The sequence below is a fragment of the Corylus avellana genome, chromosome 3 (assembly GCF_965113065.1).
Source record: "Corylus avellana chromosome 3, dhCorAvel1.hap1.2, whole genome shotgun sequence".
Lineage (NCBI taxonomy): Eukaryota > Viridiplantae > Streptophyta > Magnoliopsida > Fagales > Betulaceae > Corylus > Corylus avellana.
The window spans coordinates 26987439-27002448 of record NC_142492.1 but is presented as its reverse complement, the minus strand read 5'-3'; the positions used below and the strand labels follow the sequence as shown (position 1 = coordinate 27002448).

The following is a 15010-nucleotide window of genomic DNA, read 5'->3' as shown; positions in this document are numbered from 1 at the left end:
CTTCCTTTCCCTTTATAAATACTCGCCACCCCCTCTACAATAGACCCTTTACACAGAGATGGCTAGAGTACTGCAGTATCTGTAAATCAGAGAATTTGTCTAAGAGTGGGAGTGGGAGTGGTACAAGGGTAATTTGCAGAGCTTGCTATGAGGGAGTTTGGAAGATAATCGATCTGACGAACAAGGCAAGTGAAAGTGGTAGTACACCAAATTCGTCTCAGGCAAGTGGAATAATTACTTTTTAAGAATACCGTTATGAAAAACAGTTATAAACAGTTTGGAGTTGCGGGCAGTTATAACCGCCCCTTTTACACCACTATTAAAAATAGTTTTTCAAAATATAAAGAAAATTGTTTTGGTAATGGTGGGATTGGGGATGGCTCCATAACAAGACTGGTGGGTTCAAACCCAGTCCGACTAAAGCCCATGGCTAAACGGGTCAAATATGAGAGAAAGTTTTAAAGCCGGATCCGAATGTAATCCTATTCGAAAACGGCGCAGAAAACTCTAGAGACTTCCAAATCCAAAATAGTGTAACCGCCTTTCTTACTTCACTTCCCAACGCCTCTCTCTCTCTCTCTCTCTCTCTCTCTCTCTCTCTCTCTCGTCTCTATATATAGCAAATCCCCCTCCACGACAAATCCTTTTAACTTCCCACTTCCCAGCAATCCCTGCAAATTAATTGTCAGCCATGGTCATCATCTCCGATTACCAAGAAGATCAACAATCTTCCTCCTTCACTTTCAATGCAGTTCTTGATCCATCAAACCCTCTTGGGTTCTTGGAATCTGCTTTCAACTTTGTATCTCAGAATTCCAATCTGTTCAAGACAGAGTCTGCCGAGAAACAAATCATGTCATTGGCTCATTCAATCAAGGAAAGAATCGAGGCTGAAGAGGCGGCTGAGAAGAAGAAGTGTTTGAAACAACAAGCCAAGAAGGCCGCTTATGAGAAAGAACAAGAGAAGCAGAAGAAACTTGCTCCAAACACAGGAAACGGCATGGATATGGAGAATTATTCGTGGGTTCAGTCTCTTCAAGAGGTCACCATCAACGTTCCAATCCCTCCCGGAACAAAATCCAGCGCCGTTTTGTGCGACATAAAGACGAATTATTTAAAGATTGGGCTTAAGGGTCAGCCACCAATTATCGACGGGGAGCTATATAAGGCGGTGAAAGTTAACGATTGTTTTTGGAGTTTGGAAGATCGAAGGGAAATTTCTGTTCTGATGAGCAAGAGAGACCAGACAGAGTGGTGGAAGTCTTTGTTGAAGGGCGGTCCGGAGATTGATACCCAGAAAGTGAAGCCGACCAAGTTGTCTGACTTGGACATTGAAACTCGTACTGCCGTGGGGAAGATGGTGTTCGATCTGAGACAAAAGCAGTAGGGACTTCGGACCAGCGATGAGATCCAAAAGTAAGAGCTGCTGAAGCAATTCATGGCTCAGAATCCAACCATGATGGACTTCTCCAATATGGGTTTCTGAGGTTGGAAATATTTGGTTGCTGTTTTTATCGCTTAGTCTCGGATCCTGTTGAGCTACATCATGCAATGTCATGGATGTTTTTGCTAGATTTTACCATATATTCAATTTTTGATTCACAATAGTAAATCTTCAATTTTTAGCAATATTTTACTATATATTCAAGTTTTGGATGTGCACCAATATACTTCTTATTAGTGTGTACAAGCGGTAACCGGTAATTGCAACTATCTAAGACGGTTATTGAATTTTAATAACCCTAACCACTCCGTTAGGCCGAGATTTTTATAATTTTATAATTTTTTTATATATTTAGGCTTTTTAAAGTGTTTTGGGTCTTTCTGTGCCTATTTTTTTGGCTTATTTTAAATAGTTTTTGATCAAAATGTTCAAAAAACACAATAAATATGATGAAACCTATCCCAAACTCGTATTTAAAATGACACCGTTTTGAAGTTTAACACAAAAATTGCATCTTTTTAATGTTATATTTTTAATATAAAATATAAAAATATATATTTATATTATTATATATAAGGGTAGATGATTAGCGGGTATATGATTAGCGCTTAGCGTTATAAGCGGTTGCAGTTCGGTTATAACTACCCTGTTTGTACACCCCTAACTCTTATGGTGTCAATCTTTAACAAATTATTCTGATAGTGAAAATCAGTTATAACGGATTTTCACTATCAGTGCTCTTAAACTAATCTGTTAAAGAATAATTTGTTTGTTTTAGCTTTTTTTTACAGAGGATCAGGCCCTCTTATGTTCTTCTAACACAACTTTACAGGTATGCAAAATTCGAGCTACGAGAAGAAGTAATAAGAGTTATATAGCAATTTATTAAATAGTGAATAGTTGCGGTTAGCACTTAGTTTACCTTTATAAAGTCAACTTTCCTGTCAATGCTACGAAGTTGAAAAATGCATATTATATAATTATATATAAAAGCAAATTTTTAAACCACGAAAAGTATAATGAGACAGAAAAGCAACAGTTGGTTTTATTGCATACAAAATCAGAAAACAAAATGCACCTTAAAGTTTAATATGTCATGTAATTATGATCTTGATTAGTGCATGCATGGTAACTTCATTCAATAAATCAACCACGAGTCAAAGTAGATATGTTATGCAAAACAGCAAAATTTACCTTGATTTGACATTCAGCACCTCTACATTGTCTCCCATCACAGCATCCTTAACAAAATTTATTTTATTTGGTGTTTTCATTGGATTGTGTTGGTTATGCAGGAATTCAAAGAATTTCTTAACAATATTTAGTTAATTCATTTCATTAAATTTTTGAGGATTTCAATTCGATCCTATGAACACCCCAAATTGTAATCTTCTTCCAATAAAAATACATCTTAAAATACTTGTTTAGACGCGCATTATATGCTGGTCAGAACGAAATTGTGGTCAAACAAAGTTGAACGCCAATTCTTACTTTCTTTTTTTTTTCTTTTTATCAATTGGACGTCTTGCATGTCAAAGTTTAAGATGTGAATATAGTGTAAACTCCTTTCTTTCAATCATACAATTTGTATTTTAAAATGAGTTAATGATCCTTTAGAGATAAATGTCAATTTAATACATCGTGTTAGAATAGTTAACTTCGTGCCACACGAAGGTTCTCTTCTACTTTTATAATGAATTATTTTATAATCACCTACTACATGTCACTTTCTTATTAGAGATGTCCCCTTTAGCGAAAGAGGAATGATACATCCCAATTTAGGGCCAACTTTTTTCTTATTTTTTAATTTTAAAAAAAATAACAAAATTAAAAATTAAATAAGTTTTTGAAGCATTAATTTTTATTTTGGTCATTCTTTTATTTGGTATTTTTTTTTAAATAAAAATTGTATTTTTATTCATAATTATGACCAATTTTTTTTTTAACTTTTGGGCCTTAGGCTCTAAAGCTTTCCAAATTAATAGTGTGGGATTGGGTCTATGGTTCAACATATTGAATTAGTGGACTATTTTCATTGTATCTCTTTCCCTCATTTGTCACCTTTTCCTTTGTTTTTCATTTACATTTTCATCCTCCGACAAATTCTACATAAACAATATATATATGAACACCGACTTTTTAAAAAATGGTTGTTAATTTGGGGGCTTTTATATATATATATATATATAAGCCCCCAAATTAACAGCAATTTTTTAAAAAGTCGATGTTCAAAAAGTGTTAAAGTAGCCTATCAAATTATCAAAGTGTGTCAAAAAGGCCACATATTTTTTTTATATTCCAATAATACCCTTATTCATTTAAAAACTAAAATAAAAAACTAAAAATTTAATTTTTTTTTAAAACAAAAAGAAAAAAGGAAAAAGGAAAGGGATAGCTTTCCTTTTTTTTTTTTTTTTTTTTAAGTTCAATGTATATATATTTTATTAAGAATGACACGTGTCGTCATTTTTATTGGTTTTGACGTCACATTTGACAGAATTCGTCACATTTTTTAATGAAATTTGACTCCATGGACTAAATTGTTTTTTTTAGAATATCTCTGGAACCTTTGATTTTATTTTCATATGATATGAAGCAATTTATAATTTAGGCCAAATATAATGACTAATTATTTATTTATTCCTTTTTTTTTTTTTGTATTTATTCGCCTATTGTTTTTTTTTTTTTTAAATTTTTTAATTTTTTTTTAAAAGAATAAGGGTATTATAGGAATATAAAAAAATAAGTGGTATTTTTTTATACATTTTGGTAGTTTGATGAACTACTTTAGTACTTTTTAAACATTGTGAAACTCTATTGCAAACAACTATTAGTTTGTAGAGCTTTTTTATATTTTTCCTTTTATATTATTATATATAAGGGTAGACGGTTAATTAGCAGTTATTAACCGCTTTTTCCTATCCCTAAAACCGCTAACCGCCCCGCCCTGCCCTAGGCTAACGTTATAAACAGTTAGCAGTTGCAGGGCGGTTATAACAGCCCCGTTTGTATACCCCTATTAAAAATAATTTTTAAAAATATAAAGAAAATTGTCTTGGTGGGACGGATGGCTTCTACTAAAGCCCATGGCTAAACGGGTCAAATATGAGAGAAAGTTTTAAAGCCAGATCCGAATGTAATCCTATTCGAAAACGGCGCGGAAAACTCTAGAGACTTCCAAATCCAAATAGTAGACGGAATACATGGAACCGCCTTTCTTACTTCACTTCGCCTCTATATATTTATCGCCAAACCCAATAACACCATCCATGACAAACCCTTTTAGCCTCCCAGCAAATCCCAACAATTAATCCAGGTTGTCAGCAATGGCCATCCTAGAAGAAGTTGAACAACTTCAACAATCTTCCTCCTTCACTTTCAATGCGGTTCTTGATCCTTCAAACCCTCTTGGGTTCATAGAATCTGCTTTCAACTTTGTCTCTCAAAACTCCAATTTGTTCAAGACAGAGTCTGCCGAAAAACAAATCATGTCGTCGGTTCTTTCAATAAAGGAAAGAATCGAGGCTGAAGAGGCGGCTGAGAAGAAGAAGCGTTTGAAACAACAAGCCGAGAAGAAGGCCGCTTATGAGAAAGAACAAGAGAAGCAGAAGGAGAAGGAGAAAAAACTTGTTCCAAACACAGGAAACGGCCTGGATATGGAAAATTATTCGTGGGGTCAGTCCCTTCAAGAGGTCACCATCAACGTTACAATCCCTCCCGGAACAAAATCCAGCGCCCTTTTGTGCGACATAAAGACGAATTATTTGAAGATTGGGCTCAAGGGTCAGCCGCCAATTATCGACGGTGAGCTATATAAGCCGGTGAAAGTTAACGATTGCTTTTGGAGTTTAGAAGATCGGAGGGAAATTTCTGTTCAGATGAGCAAGAGAGACAAGACAGAGTGGTGGAAGTCTTTGTTGAAGGGCGGTCCGGAGATTGATACCCAAAAAGTAGAACCGGAGCCGAGCAAGTTGTCTGACTTGGACATTGAAACTCGTTCTGCCGTGGAGAAGATGATGTTTGATCAGAGGCAGAAGCAGTTGGGGCGTCCGACCAGCGATGATATCCAAAAGGAAGAGCTGCTGAAGCAATTCAAGGCTCAGAATCCAACCATGATGGACTTCTCCAATATGGGTTTTTGAGGTTGGAAATGTTTGGTTGCTGTTTTTATCGCTTAGTCTCGGATCCTGTTGAGCTACATCATGCAATGTCATGGATGTTTTTGCTATATTTTACCATATATTCAATTTTTGGATCAGCAGGGTTATATATATATATATATTAGAGTATCTCTAAATACTCAACTTTTATTATACTCATATACAACTAGAGATATGACAATCTTTATAAACTGATTTTTGCTATCATATTATTTGAAAATCATAGTAAACAAGAACATCGCTAGCTTTATAAAGCATCCTCTCATGCGGCCAAAGCCATAGCCAAGTAGAAAGCCAGACAATAAATAAATTTTACATCCATGTTGTTCCACAAATCCTATCCCAAGGAATTGTCTCTATTTGTTCCTCATAAATCATAATACATGCCCATGTCAAAGTCCTAAGTTCATAAGGCGTGGTCCCCAAGAGATAGCTCAATCGGCTAGGGATCACGCCTTATGAAGCGGAGGTCAATAGTTTGAATCCTCTCCCCCCTATTGTGTAGACATGTCAAAAAAAGAAAAAATTCCTAACATACAATTCTTGAATAGAGAAATTGGATTCAAGTTCAAAAAAATATGGGTTAAATACTTTATTACTACTTGGGTTTACAGCTTTTTATTTTTTTTCCTTATTTTTTCCCACTCAAAAACGGTCATTACCTAAATTACAAGAAAAGACCAACTTAATACTTCTGTTATGTTCTGTCACACGTGTTATCATATCAAAATGCTATGTGTCCTACAAATTTAAAATTTAAAAAAAAAAAAAAAAAAAACTAAAAAAAAAAATTGAAAAATTCATGGGGCATAGTTTTATTATTATTTTTTTAGGATATGTAACATTTCTTTGTGACAACATGTGGCATTCCGTTAGTTTGTGCTAAGGAAACTTAACAGAATTACTAAATTGGTATTTTCCCACAAGTCAAGTACTATTTATGACCATTTTTTTGTGGAAAAAAATAAAAAACTGTAAATCCAAGTACTAATAAAGTATTTAACCCAAAAAAATAAAAAGAAAAAGATATTAGATTGTGTATTGTGTTAGAGTTTAAAAAAGAAAAAGAAAAGAGAGAGATTGAGAATAGTGTGGCTGAGCATAAGAATTCATATGGATTATGATTTTCAGCCGTTCCAACTTCCCAAGTAGACAATAATTTATTTCACTTCAATTTCGTTCTCAACTCGAGTATGATTTTCAATTAAGAATATCTTCTAAGAATTGAGAATATGCAACTTTATATTTCCCGCCATGTGGGATTTTTGTGCATGTGACAATTTTTTGATATTTCCTGCCACGTGGGATTTTCATGTATTTTTAAGAGTGTTTTGTGTTTGAAAATATTTTTATTTTGAGAAGAGAAAACAAAAGAACAAAAACAAAGTATAACTTCTATTAAATAACCATATAATTAAAGAGCTCATTACATTAGAAAGAACAGAGAGAAGAAACCCTACTTTGATCATATGAATTTTCAAAATTAATAATAATAGAAGTACAACTTTTTACATGAAGAAAGGACTAAGCTGATAAATTTTGCATGCTAAGTGCAGATCTGTCTATTTCCTCAAAAAAAGAAAAAAAAAAAAGAAAAAAAAAAAGAAAGATTCTTGCTATTTATCATTCTTTTCCTAAATAAATAAACATGAAATATTAAGTGGATTCAATCAAACAGGATTCTGCTGCTATAACAAACAGATAAACCTGATAGCAACTACACAGGTTAACATCAGATAAACAGATTTAAGGAATAAACTCTTTACAATAGCAAGCATGCAACTTTTCAAAGAAGTCATTGATTAACAAAAGAGTTTGTTTAGAGTCAACTGGCCAAACCTTGGATGCAGTATACAAAAACCATCAGGAGGTAACTTTTTGTAATGACCCAAAACAAGGAAAGGTGCCCAAAATAACAACCTCAGACCAAAAACTGGTTATTCTAAGGTTCTAAAGCATCCAAGTATCTAACATTGAACAAATTCAGCAGCTTTCCTCAGACAAAGAGTAAAAATCCGACCCCAGATCACTAATTTCTTCCACCAAAAAGAGAGGTTTTACTTCTTCTCGTAGCTCGAATTTTGCACACCTGTAAAGTAGTGTTAGAAAAACATAAGAGGCCCTGATCCTATGTAAAATAAACTAAAACAAAAAACATTATTCTTTAACAGATTAGTTTAAGAGCACTAGAACCAACACTCTCATGACGTGGATATTGCCACCTGGATCTGTGCATGCACCTGCACCTGTGGCCTGGCAATTCGACTTAGAGCCTTCAATAGGAGCTCGTACAGGCCTTTCGCCGTGATAAATTCAGTATTTGTATTGGGGCCGCATTCCTTTTCCTCCTGTCAAGTGGTCGTATACTAAACCCGGCAGGTGTCGCCTGTTAAGGCGACATGTCTTACACGGACAATAAATTAATCTATCTGGAGTTGTACAGTTTTGAATTGCGAAGTCCACGAACGATCTACACCCGTCTCTATATTCCTTCGTACCCCTGGACTTCGTCATCCAACTCTTGTCCATAGCGTTACTACGTAAATTAGGAACAAATATATAAGAATTATCCTAAACACATACACGTCATGCATTGATATAGCTCATAGGGACCCTAAAAAGGAATAATTAAAACTAGTTTAGTTTTTTTTAATTTACATGTACATAATGTAAGGTTGAAAAACGTGTATATATATATATATATATATATATATATATATATATTATCATAAACTTAAATGCACTTGCTAACTAGGGGGACCCTAAATTAAAAACATATAGTTAGGTTACTTGTTTTTTTTTTTTTTTTTTTTATAAGTTTTTTAAATTTTCCTAACAATTACATAAGATAAATTTGCAAAACCTAATAAACTAAATGAAGATTAGTCCAAATTAAATGCACTTGGTAGCTAGGGGACCCTAAATTTAAAAAATATAGCTGTGTTACTTTTATTTATTTTAATAAGTTTTTAAAATTTTTCTAATAATTACATAAGCTAAATTTGCAAAACCTAATGAATTAAATTAAGACTAGTCCAAATTAATTAATGCACTTTGTTGCTAGGGGACCCTAAATTTAAAAAATATAGCTATGTTAAGCCAACCTTTTTCCCAAATGAAGCCTGCAGTCCATCAGCTGCTTTGCTAATTCCTATCGATCAACTGAGTACCCAAACCTATCTTCCCCATGTCTCCACAGTAAACCTCCACCAATGCAACAATGTTCCTGAACCCTCTGTCATTAGTCAACAGAGTTTTAATTTATTGTCTAGTATTTCAAGCCCCTAGCCCAACTATCTCAATTCCCTTGTACTTCAATCTCGACCATATTGGAGATGGTCATTTCCAGCTTAAAGGTAACTTCTACTAAGCATTTTGATTTATAATTTTCAATGGGTATAAATATAAAATCCTCTTTACTGAGGCAAAAAAGAAATTCGTGAGAGCTACTCCACCTTCACACCATCATGATAACTTCATACCCCACAAGCACTTAGTTTACCTTTCTAAAGTCAACTTTCCTGTCAATGCTACGAAGTTGAAAAATGCATATTATATAATTATAGATGCAATTTTTAAACCAAGAAAAGTATAATGAGACAGAAAAGCAACAGTTGGTTTTATTGCATACAAAATCAGAAAACAAAATGCACCTTAAAGTTTAATATGTCATGTAATTATGATCTTGATTAGTGCATGGTAACTTCATTCAATAAATCAATCAGGAGTTAAAGTAGATATGTTATGCAAAACAGCAAAATTTACCTTGATTTGACATTCAGCACCTCTACATTGTCTCCCATCACAGCATCCTTGATCGAACTGAAGCTTGGAATACAAACAGCAACCTCAAAGTTTGATTCACTTCCACGAACCTTAAAATACTTGTGTTCTTTTCTTGTTGGATCATAATAAAGCAGGCAGTTGCGAGCATGGTACATCAGTATTGCTCCATTCTTAAACTTTCTCAATGGATGATATAAACCTTGAGGCCATCGTTGTTCATTCTCAGTATCAATAGAAAACACTTTAGTCCAAGATTCTGGGACACCATACTCCTTCATCACCCATATGCCAATACAGCCAAACTCAGAAGCATCACATATGAAGAGATGACCATTTAAAACACCCATGCTTATGAGATCTTTATCCTCCCCATCATGACTGTTATACGTATATGGGGGAGCTGGCATTAATTGGAATTGCTCATTATAAACGTCAAAAGAAACAATGGAATCTGCCTTCTGAAACTCAGGACGAAACCAATTAACTGCTCCGTTCAGGTAGGTGGGAAATTTTATTCCATACAGCATGAAGGTAGCGGATTCCACCCTTCTCCACGATCTAGTCCCAAGCGTGTGTATCTCAGCCACCTTATCTTCATACTCTTTCCTGCCTCTAATGGGATTACAAATCTGCCGAGTTAAAATTCTTATCACCTTATATTGTTTAGCTCTTGGACTAAAGCCCATAACAGAATCAATCTTCTCTCTAGGTTTCTCAACCTTGCTTGCTTCTGGAAGTTTGATAAATTCTCCAGTCATTGGATTGCATACAACAACAGGGTTATTTTGTTTTGGTTCAGACAAGCAAAGCAACCCTTCACACATGTTCACTATGCTAAACTTGTGGTCTTTGAGGTCTTTTGAGGCAATAAAACACTTCTTTGTTTCTCCCCCTTTAGGATTAAGCTTCTCACTGGCATCATCTTTACTGTTGAGTACCATCTTGGCATCACGTAGTGGAAGCTTGACTTTGGTGTCAAGTTTCATGTTTACACGAAGGTCATGGCCCAAATCGAAATTTTCATGTTCAAGCTCAAGGAGGTGGATGTTTCTTGAAACAAGTTTAGGATCATTGGTTCGAATCATGAGACAAGCACGTGCCTTTCTAGAGTACAACTTGGCAAATTGGGAACTGGAGATACGCCTGCGCCAAGGTTTGCACACGCACCTGCAAATGAGAATTGTCTTCAAGGGAATTTGAAGCAGAATTGTGAGAAAGATGGGTTCTGGGAGATCTTCCCAGCCTCGAATTTCTTCATGGGCAAGTTCCTCTGCTTCCTTGTCACCATTTTGGGCACCAGAGGCCGTTGAAGTTCTTTTTCTTTTCATTGCTATTACATACCAACATACGTCGGAGATAAGTGTTAGAATAATAATTAAATGATTAAATTCATCTTTTTCTATCGGTTTAAACTTTTGAGACAAGTAGCGATTTAACCCTAAGTAGATAGCAAATTACACCAAGAGTTTTTATATTATCCACCCAAATATAGACTAATGCATTAATCAACGACCTTAACTCAGAAACCAACTTTCCGCACCCATTTGTTTCAGTTTCTCAATTGCCTTTATTTTCAGTCTGGAAGATAAATCAGGCAAGTAGGCCCCATAAGAGACCTCTCACAATAACTCATCAAGAAGTGTGGGAAAACATTGAAGAATTGTTTAGGTGTAAACCATTTTATGCCTTACGAAGTTATTTTCCTTTGCGATCTAAAAATATTTTCAAGTTGACCGATATTTTACGCCGTGCCAAACACAGAAGAAACCCTTTCCAAAAAATATTTTACGCTAAACAAATAAGGCCAAAAACTTAATCCAATTAACCCTGAGATCAACTCGACTAAAAATCAGCTCATTTACACAGAAATAACTTAACTAGGTCCACTAGTAAATCAATCCCATGAATTAAAAAACTTGATTTGTACTTTGCATGAATTTCCCATTTCTTGAATCATGGAAGTAACAGCAAGAAATTGGAATAGAGCAGCAGAAACCAAAAATCGACTTTAAACAATTCAATATATCACAAACCCCACCTAATCATCAGTTTAGTTGTCAAAAAACAAATTATAGAATACCATAAAAGAGAAAAGATAAACTCAGAACCCCAGTAACCAAGTTCCAAGTTCTCTTCTTCTATGATACATTTTCTCAGCAACCAGACAGAACATACCAGTACATTTAGAAAACAACGAAAAAGATTGACCTATGTGCTACCGATGCGGTCAAGCCGGTCACTTTGCACGGGATTGCCCAAGGGCAAAAGGAGGTGCTGCATCATTAGAGGCATGGAATAATCGCTTACCACCCACTCAAGCCAGGGTTTATGCCCTCACACTAGGTGAAGCAGAAACGAAGAATGGAGTGGTCACAGGTATTCTATCTCTCTTTATTGGCAAGGTTGTGGTTTTATTCGATTCTGGAGCTACTCATTCTTTTATATCAGCTAATTATGCTAGGAGATTTTGTATTAATATAGAACCTATGGAAGTAGGAGTACTAGTATCTACCCCGGTAGGCAAATCAGTGTTATGCAGGAAAATAGTCTTGGGTTGCCCAATTCTTATTGAGGGAAGAACTCTCACTGCTAATTTGATAGTATTTGATATGGAAGGGTTCGATGTTATCCTCGGAATGGATTGGTTATCAAAAAATCATGCCATCATTGATTGCCACAACAAAGAGATAATTTTCAGATTTCCAACTGACTCCGAATTTAAATTTGTGGGAACCAAGGTGGGCATTACTCCACAACTAATCTCAGCAATACAAGCTAAGCTATTATTACTAGAAGGATGTCAAGTCTACCTGGCATGCTTAAAGGAGTCGCCTCAAGATGAGAGAAAAATGGAAGAGATAACCGTGGTGCAAGAATTTCTTGACGTCTTTCCAGAAGACTTTCCAGGACTTCCTCTTGACAGAGAAATAGAATTTTGCATTGATTTAATTCAGGGAGCAGCTCCAATATCCAAGGCACCCTACAGGATGGCACCAGTAGAATTAAAAGAATTGAAGACCCAGCTACAAGAATTGTTAGACAAAGGATTCATACGCACCAGCGTATCGCCATGGGGAGCGCCTGTTCTCTTTGTGAAAAAGAAGGATGGTACTTTTCGGATGTGTATTGACTACCGAGAACTTAACAAAATCACCATCAAAAATAGATATCCACTACCTCGCATAGACGATTTGTTCGACCAGTTGAAGGGTGCTTTGATTTTCTCAAAGATCGACTTTCGTTCGGGGTATCACCAATTGAGGATAAGGAAGGAAGATATTTTCAAGACGGCTTTCCGCACCCGATGTGGCCATTATGAGTATTTAGTAATGCCTTTTGGATTAGCTAATGCCCCAGCAGCATTCATGGACCTGATGAATCGAGTATTCCATGATTTCTTAGATGAATTTGTGGTGGTGTTCATTAACGATATCTTAATCTACTCCAAAAGCTTGAAAGAACATGAAGACCATTTGAGGTGTGTTTTGCAAAGGCTTAGAGAAAAACAGTTGTTCGCAAAGTTCTCAAAGTGCGAATTTTGGTTGGATAGAGTCACTTTTCTCGGGCATGTAGTATCAAAAGACGGCATCTCAGTAGACCCCAAGAAAGTTGAAGTTGTAGTAAATTGGGAGAGACCCACTAATGTACATGAAATCAGAAGTTTCTTGGGTCTGGCTGGCTATTATTGGCATTTTGTAGAAGGTTTTTCAAAATTGTCTAGACTGCTGACTGCTCTGACAAGAAAGAATGCTCGTTTCTTGTGGACTGATGAATGTGAGCAAAGTTTTCAAGAACTAAAACGGCGGTTAGTAACTGCTCCAATCTTAACACTTCCATCAGAATCTTGTGGATTTGTTATTTATAGCGACGCTTCTAGAAAGGGGCTTGGCTGCGTCCTCATGCAAAACAACAAAGTAGTAGCATATGCCTCTCGACAACTTAAAAGTTATGAGCTGAATTATCCCACCCATGATTTAGAGCTTGTTGCAGTAGTTTTTACATTAAAAATCTGGAGACATTATCTTTACGGGGTGAAGTGTGAAATCTATACAGATCACAAGAGTCTTAAATACTTATTCACGCAAAAAAAACTGAATTTAAGGCAGAGGCGATGGCTAGAGCTAATAAAGGACTACGACTGTGTAATAAATTACCACCCCGGGAAAGCCAACGTGGTTGCAGATGCTTTAAGCAGAAAATCAAGAAGTGAGATAGCATGTTTAAAAGCCTTGCCCCATAATTTAAAGACAGACATTGAGAAGCTCAATATGGAGATCGTGATAGGAGAGGTACAAGCGTTAATGGCGAAACTCGAGATTAAATCCACACTACTGGAGGATATTAGGGTGGCTCAAGAAAAAGATGAAGAGATCATTCTAATTAAAGAGAAAGCCAACAAAGGTCGAGTCTTGGGTTTTGGTACCACATCAGATGTTTTGTTCAGATACCAAAATAGAGTTTGTGTGCGTAATAATGAGGAGATAAAGAAGTTGATATTGGAAGAAGCACATGTCTCACCATATATAGTACACCCAGGAGGCACTAAGATGTATCGGGATCTTAAGGAACGTTTTTGGTGGAACGGAATGAAGCGGGACATTATTGAATTTGTAGGGCGATTCTCGACATGTCAACAAATCAAAGTAGAATATCGAAGACCTGCAGAACCACTGTAACCTCTAGAAATACCAGTGTGGAAATGGGAAGAAATAGCCATGGACTTTTTAGTGGGGTTACCACGAACTCAGGCGGAATACGATGCAATATGGGTGATTGTGGATAGATTGACTAAAGTCGCTCACTTTATTCCAATAAGGGTGAGATACTCACTGGAGAAGCTGGCAGAACTGTATTTGCAGGAGATTGTTCGATTACATGGAGTACCTATATCAATAGTGTCGGATAGAGATCCTCGTTTCAAATCAAGATTTTGGAAGAGTCTACAAGAAGCAATGGGGACTAAGTTGAGATTTAGCACTGCATACCATCCTCAGACGAACGGACAGTCAGAAAGGACCATCCAAACTTTGGAGGACATGTTACGAGCCTCTGTACTAGATTTCAGTAGTAGCTGGGCACGCTATCTTCCTCTAGTGGAATTCGCTTACAATAACAGTCATCAAGCAAGCATTGAAATGGCTCCATATGAAGCATTGTACGGACGAAAATGTCGATCCCCACTTTATTGGGACGAGCTTGGAGAATGGAGAATTTTAGGACTAGATATTGTGCAGGATACCATAGATAAAGTTGCTTTAATTCGGCAAAGACTGTCAGCAGCTCAAGACCGATAGAAAAGCTATGCAGATATACGTCGAAGAAGCTTGGAATTTGCAGAAGGCGACAAAGTGTTTCTTAGAGTGGCACCAATGAAGGGAGTCACTAGATTTGGTAAGAAAGGGAAGTTGAACCCCCGTTTCATCGGACCGTTTGAAATTCTGGAGAAAATAGGTCTTGTGGCCTACCGTATAGCCTTACCTCCAGGACTTGCAAATATACATAATGTCTTTCATGTCTCTATGCTGAGAAAATACATTCCTGACCATTCCCACGTAATTCGATATGAACCTTTGCAGTTACAAGGAGATTTGGCATATGAAGAGGTTTCGGTAAAAGTATT

The 15010-nt window shown here is 36.1% G+C and overlaps 2 protein-coding genes and 2 pseudogenes across 2 annotated transcripts; 2 read left to right on the top strand and 2 right to left on the bottom strand.

Moving 5' to 3' along the window:
- Positions 1–691: 691 nt before the first annotated feature.
- On the top strand, positions 692–1486 carry LOC132173310 (protein BOBBER 1 pseudogene; annotated as a pseudogene).
- A 3284-nt stretch (positions 1487–4770) lies between these two features.
- Positions 4771–5586, top strand: LOC132174072 (protein BOBBER 2 pseudogene; annotated as a pseudogene).
- A 1853-nt stretch (positions 5587–7439) lies between these two features.
- Positions 7440–9917, bottom strand: LOC132176691 (F-box protein CPR1-like). Its single transcript, XM_088515060.1, has 2 exons — positions 9370–9917; positions 7440–7693 (listed from the first exon to the last, which is right to left on the bottom strand). The coding sequence occupies exons 1-2, from the start codon at positions 9915–9917 to the stop codon at positions 7588–7590; spliced, it is 654 nt and encodes a 217-aa protein (XP_088371186.1). The 3' UTR covers positions 7440–7587.
- Positions 9918–9984: 67 nt separating this feature from the next.
- On the bottom strand, positions 9985–10718 carry LOC148587034 (F-box protein At3g07870-like). Its single transcript, XM_088514459.1, has 2 exons — positions 10044–10718; positions 9985–10002 (listed from the first exon to the last, which is right to left on the bottom strand). Exons 1-2 carry the CDS (start codon positions 10716–10718, stop codon positions 9985–9987), a joined length of 693 nt encoding a protein of 230 aa, XP_088370585.1.
- Between the last annotated feature and the right edge of the window lie 4292 nt (positions 10719–15010).

Excerpts from the sequence above, each read along its gene's own strand:
- LOC132176691 (XM_088515060.1), bottom strand. The coding sequence starts at position 9,917 with ATGCTGTATGGAATAAAATTTCCCACCTACCTGAACGGAGCAGTTAAT. Across the intron at positions 7,694-9,369 it reads GTGCTGAATGTCAAATCAAG|GTGTGCAAAATTCGAGCTAC; the intron begins GTAAATTTTGCT and ends ACTACTTTACAG.
- LOC148587034 (XM_088514459.1), bottom strand. The coding sequence starts at position 10,718 with ATGAAAAGAAAAAGAACTTCAACGGCCTCTGGTGCCCAAAATGGTGAC.